This window comes from Letharia columbiana (assembly GCF_014066305.1).
Source record: "Letharia columbiana isolate WasteWater2 chromosome Unknown Sc0000035_s0, whole genome shotgun sequence".
Lineage (NCBI taxonomy): Eukaryota > Fungi > Ascomycota > Lecanoromycetes > Lecanorales > Parmeliaceae > Letharia > Letharia columbiana.
Genome location: NW_023501078.1, coordinates 1 through 6258, shown reverse-complemented (window position 1 = coordinate 6258; position 6258 = coordinate 1). Strand labels below are relative to the sequence as shown.

Sequence of the window (6258 nt, the reverse complement as noted above, 5' to 3'; positions counted from 1 at the left end):
AAATAAGCGATAGATATATATCTTCGATTTATTAGTTATAGAGATTATAGCTATTTAAAAGAAGAAAATAGTATTATAAGCGTATTCTTAATATATTACTTAATTCTATAGCTAGCGAGCCTTAGCGGAAATATCTTCTATTATATTATATCTTCTTCTTATATATATAATTCGATAGCCTTATTATTCTTAATCTATCTCACTTATACTAATATCGTATCTATACTAGTTCTAATAAGATTAAAAACTCGTTTATAATAATATAAATATTAATATATCTACTATCTATAAGAAAGTTCTTAAATAAATACTCTCTTTCTTATAAAGATAGTATAACTTATATATAAAAAGAACGATATACTAAGAGGTTATTAAAAGTATCTATTAAATATATTTTATAAATACCTCTTATCGTAACTTTAAAAGAGATTATTTATTTTTCGAATTTAAAGAAGAATTATCGCTATTTATAATATCGACGTTATTAATTTTAAATTCTTTATCTATTTTTATCGCGTAAAGTTATACTTTCTCGAAGATCTTTTTATCGATCTTAATTTAGATAGTTATTATATAATTCTTTCGATAGTAATTTTTCTTATCGTAATTATAGTATATAGATTCTCTTAATTTTAAATTAATCTTAATATCTAAAGACGTAGTAATTATAGTCTTAATAATGAATATAAGATATATATTAATTATAGTTCGCGTAATAGTTAGCTTAATAGTAGTCTTTATAAACTCTATATCTTTATATAAAATACGATATAAATTATTTAGTTTTCGAAGATATTTCTTTATAGTTTTTAAGATAATAAATTCTTTTATAATTTTTTATAAATTTCTTAGATTTTTCCTTAATTTTTCTAAAAGGTAATACTTTAATATAAGAGTTTTCTTAATATTAAGAATAATATTTAATCGAATAAAGTCTAAATAGAAATTAATAAAGAATTAGATTTCTTATTATAAAGTATATATATTATACTATATATTATTACGTTAATCTAAATTCTTATAAATATTAACTAATTTATTTATAATCTTATTAATAGATTAATATAAATTAATAGAATTTTGAAGTTTTTTATATATTATATATTATATAGTCTTATCGCTTAATTATAAAACTATATAAATTATTTTAAAAATTTTAATAAGATAATAATCGCTATTAATCTTAAATTTCTATTTTATTCTAAAGAACTAATCGTTTTAAATAAGATTAATATTATTAATAAATAGAGATAGATCTAGAACCTTAACTAATTTCTTTTTTAAACGTCTAGATATATATTCTTTCTTAATCGAAGATAATTATAAATTCTTTATCGACTATAAATTAAAATTATTAACTTTCCTCTATAAAAAAGTTATATCTTTTTAAAAATCTTAGACTAGTTAATTTATCTTCTTAATTATTTTATAAGTTTAATATAAATTATTTATAATTAGATTCTTTTTTATTATAACGATATAATATTAAGTAATAATCTCTTAGAAATCATCTCGCTTCTAACGAATTTTATTTAATATAATTATAAATTTATCGAATTAATATTTAATTTAATATTATAATTATAAACTATTAGCGATATTCTAAGATATATTTATTAAATTTATCTTATTAAAGATATTATCTAATAGAATTAATATTTATTAGAAACTTAATCTACTCTAAATAGAGTCTTAATTTAATCTATTTTTTTGATATTAAACTTCGCTATAGAAAAGAAATAAAGAAGAGTTAAAATAAAGAAAAGTTTAAATACTTCGAAAAGAATAGATATTAAGAGATATTAAACTAATTAAAGAATAATAAAATCTCTTTAAAATATGTTCGAAATTATTTAATATTGAGAATAAAAAATTTTACTATAAAAGTTTAAGATAAGATTATTTCTTTACGAGGGTTTAATATATTTATCTCTTAATCGTTTAAGATATTAAGAAGATTATAAATACTTTAAATAGTATTTTTTCGAGTATACTTACTTTATTTAGAGAATCTCTTTTTTATCTTATAAAGAAGTTATATATAGAGAAAGTTTATAAAGAATAATATTTTAAATACTATTTATATTTTTGATTTATTAAAGTTAGATATTTAAATATATTAAATAGATAAAGTAATATTAACTATTTCTTTTAATTCGCTACTTATACAAATAATTTAATATCTTCTTTATCCCTCGACTACTATTTATTAAGATCATTTCGCTATCTTATTTAAACTCTTTAAAATCGAATTTATCTATTTAATAGGCTTACTTAGAAATATAATAATTTAACTTAATTTCTTACTAAAGCCTCTTACTAGCGCGTTTCTTTAAATTTATTCACTAATATAAATAAAATAAGTAAGTTAATCTTAGATTATAGTATTAGAATTAATAAAAAAAAAATATTAAAAAAATAAAATTAAAAAAAGAAAAAAAAAATGTAGGTTTGGGTGGGGGAGGGGGGAAGGAGAGAGGGGGGGGGGGGTGGGGGGGGGGCCGGGTGGCCGGGGGGGGGGGGGGGGGGGGGGGGAAGGGTTATAAATATATTAAAAAAAAATAATAATAATAAAATTAATTAGGCGTTATTTTTTTAATAATATAAAAAATAGAAAAATGGGGGGGGGGCTTTGCGGCGGGGTTTTCATACCAAAGGCGGGGGGGCGGGGGCCCCACGGGGTTATGGGGGGGCGCTAATTTTGGCGATGAAATCAAGTCTCGAGATGTCAAGAGTTCGCGGGTCCTCTCTGGAAATTGTGATCCGAGATCGAAGACCACTGCTCAGTGGTCTTCGTTGGTAGTAAGTTCTAAAATCTGGCAGCACAGACGTAGAGCCATGAAGATCATCTCCTTGACGCTTAGTCCGTAGCTGGCTCGCTAGTTGTGTGAGGCCAAAAAGGTGCTGACAGCTTTTTTGAAGTGGTAGTTGACGATCTCGTTGGATTCGATCAATTCGATTAAGCGAGTGGATTCGTCTAGGGATCTGGAACTGCCTATGATGCCCTAGCCATCTCTATGAGCATCCCTAGATCATTCTGAAATGATATTGTTAGCAAAACATAGGATGCATCTCTGAGAGCCACCTTAAAGTTTCCGGGACAAGCGCAACTTCTTTCAGTGACTTTTGACAAATGCACGGGATCAAGATCCTGAAATAGTCTTATAGTAGCTTTATCGGTACACCATCCTACCAGCTAGGAACTAGATGCGCTGTCTGCATGTTGAGAGAAGCTTGTGAAGCAAGGTCAAAAGAGTAACTCCAAGTATCAATGAAGTGTGATATCGATCCTGATCAAGGTCCAAAACAACTTATATAGACGATGCTTGCACACGTATATATTCAGAAGGGCACAATTGTAGTAATTAAAAGATATGAACTTGGGGATGCATCTCAGGAGAAAGGAACATAACAAAGTCATGCGAGAAAGAAGGTTTTGGCGACGGCGTGAATGTGTATTCATTTTGTTTTCGTAGGTGAATAGAAGCCGACCCTGGAGAACTCGAGGCCAGGTTTAGAGAAGGTTTCATGTCGGGTGAGAACGTAGCATAACTGGCTGCGCACGTTCGTGACCAGCAGGCGCACTGCTAGGAAAACTAGCATCTTTTGGGAAGAAAATCGATGGGACTTTGAGTTTTTGAGCATGAGAGGCCAAATTCTCGTCCGTGAAATAGTCTGGTTGGAGGGTTTCCACGACTCGTAATGTTACCAACTTGATACCCCGAATAGACTGAGACTCGGGAGATGTCCACAGGAAATTGACACTTCATTTGAGGGATTACCTAACATTCGAGCCTCGTTCTAGGTGTTAACCTTTTCGAGTACATTGCCAATGCGTGATCGCAGTTAAAGAAACCCCTAGTGCTTAGCTGGATGCTAAACTGTTTCTCCTAGAAGGTGGCCTCCCAGCAATCCAAAGATTAAGCATGACAAACTCCTTACCCTTATCCTCCTTTTCCTCTGTTTCTCCATTTTTGTCCATTTCCTGCTGAATGTTATGCAGGAACATAAACCCACACTTCTGCAACACATTCTGGCTACCTACCGCCTCTGGCCACGTGATCGCGTTCAGATATTCCCTCTCCACATGGCCTCCTGGATACGCTATCCAATACCACTCCATCCATGCTTTCAAAGCTTCAGTCGCGTAGCCCTTCCCCCAATACTCAGGTAGGAACATGTAGCCGATCTCTGGGACGCGGTGGGCACCCATGACGCCGATGATATGATTCTCTCTATGTTCCTTATCCGCACTGTTGGGCTCGTTTCCTTCATCCTGCGTCAACTTCTGCTCTTTTGCTTCCACCTTCTCGCCCTCACTCTGGGAAGAGACCCGCAGCTCAACACAATGACTCACACACTTACCACCCTCCATTAGTCGCTCCAGAAACGCATCAAATTCCGCCTCTGTCTCTGCCTTTCTGTGTGCAAGGCATGCAGCGACGACTTGGGGATTGAAGCGTAAGAAGCGAATCACGTCTCTATCGGTAAAACGTAGAGGACGCAGAACGAGGCGATCCGTGATGATGTTGTTGAGATTGGATAGCTCGGTCATGATGGTATCACTTGGAGCCGGTATCTGGGCGAAGGCCATTTTTGGAGGTTGTTGAAGGGCTGGAGAGTGGGGAAGAACACAGCCATTGCGAGAATCTGTTAATATCGTGGGAAGAAGAATGCTGAAGTGTGAGTCGATGGCGGGGGTGCAGGCGGACAAACAACATTGAATCAGCAGCCCAAACGCCAAACCTCTTTTGTTGGCCAACAAGCGAGTTGTCGGCCTCGGTCCCTTAGGAAGATAGTTTTTCGGCAGCTTGCCTGCTACTTGTACCAGAACAGTGGTCTGGATGTCATATCGATAAGGGACTGGATAGGCAGTGCGCCGCGATGGCAACAGAAGGCAGGGGGAATAAATCTATCGAGGTAGCAGGAAGCGGGTCTAGATCTCGGTCTTGCCCAAGGAATCCGCCAGAGCGTCCACATCATCATCCTTCTTCTGGCTGACTTTCTGGGCCTCTTCTTGGTCCGCATCCTTCAAGATACCTTCCCTCTTGTGCTCCGCTTCCTCTTGCTCCTCTCTTTCTGCTTCGTCGTCATCGTCCTCATCTTCATCTTCATCTTCCTCATCGCTCTCCTCCTCCAGATCGCTCAATTCATCCAATCCCCATTCCCCCTCTGCGTCGCCTGCCTTCTCCTTCCGCTCCTCCAACAGCAGTCTCAACCCTTCCACAGGCTCATCGTCCTCGGAAAACTTGTTCCCATTCAGCTCCACCCTCCTCAGCTTCACCAGCTTATCGTTCGCCGCGACTAGCAGGGCCTTCACCCCCTTGGAGTCAATCTCATTATACTGTAACCTCAATACCTCCTAGCAGCCCATTGTTTCCCTTGCCTAGGGCCTCAGCGAACAAAACGGCACCTCTGCTGCCTAATAGAGAGTCGCCAATCCCCAGCTCTCTGATCTGCTTCCATCCCTCAACAACTTGACTTAATGACCTGGCTCCGGTAATCGTAAAAGTATTGTCTTGCAAATCCAGTACTACAAGCTCTTGGCACCAAACCAATCCTTCTGTCAATAACAGGCTGATCCCATCCTGGCGTATACCGTTCTGCACCATCTTGACCGTCTTGACCTTCCGGTGCGCTCGGTATGCTTTAGCCCACGCAGACATCGAGCCACTTTCGAGCCGATTGCGGCCGCATATTACCGTCTCTAAGTCTGGTACCGTCTTTCCAGACTTTCTGGCCTCTTCTTTGCGCTCGGCGAGGGCGGTCAAGGCGTGGGCGATCAGTGTACCCGCGTTGGGACCCAGACCGTTGTTCTGCAATATGAGATGTTGCAGGGGCACATGTCTCGACAGAAAATCGACAAGGGGCTCCACCGTGTTCAGGCCGAATGCATTATCAGAAAGATCGACGGTATGTAGGTTCGGCAATTCAAGGAGGGCCGTGAGGAGGGACGAGAGCGCTGGGGGATTTCAGAGAGCAGGCGCGATGTGAATATGTCGTCTAGCTTGGCTTTTTGGAGCGTTATCTTCGTTTTGAGCACTGAGGCGAGGAGTCTCGCAGGCTGGAGCGCCGAGTGTGTTGCCACCAAGGTGGATTTCTGTGACTGTATTCGAGGCGATCAAGGGTTTGAGGTGGGGCTCGATGTGCTCGGCAGTGTCGAGCTTAAGGGACTGGCCCGAGAGCGAGAAGATGTTGTTGGAAGATGACATTGTATCAAAGAGTAGCAGTCTATGTTGCGTTGATACGAAAGGCTTC

General features: G+C 37.2%; 2 protein-coding genes across 2 annotated transcripts; both read right to left on the bottom strand.

Annotated features, from left to right (window-relative positions):
- Positions 1-3865: 3865 nt before the first annotated feature.
- On the bottom strand, positions 3866-4594 carry HO173_008819 (uncharacterized protein; the record flags this gene model as incomplete). The annotated part of the gene is made up of 1 exon (XM_037310715.1): positions 3866-4594. One exon carries the CDS (start codon positions 4592-4594, stop codon positions 3866-3868), a length of 729 nt encoding a protein of 242 aa, XP_037162396.1.
- A 342-nt stretch (positions 4595-4936) lies between these two features.
- On the bottom strand, positions 4937-6212 carry HO173_008818 (uncharacterized protein; the record flags this gene model as incomplete). Its single annotated transcript, XM_037310714.1, has 3 exons — positions 4937-5304; positions 5360-5962; positions 6044-6212. 3 exons carry the CDS (start codon positions 6210-6212, stop codon positions 4937-4939), a joined length of 1140 nt encoding a protein of 379 aa, XP_037162395.1.
- Between the last annotated feature and the right edge of the window lie 46 nt (positions 6213-6258).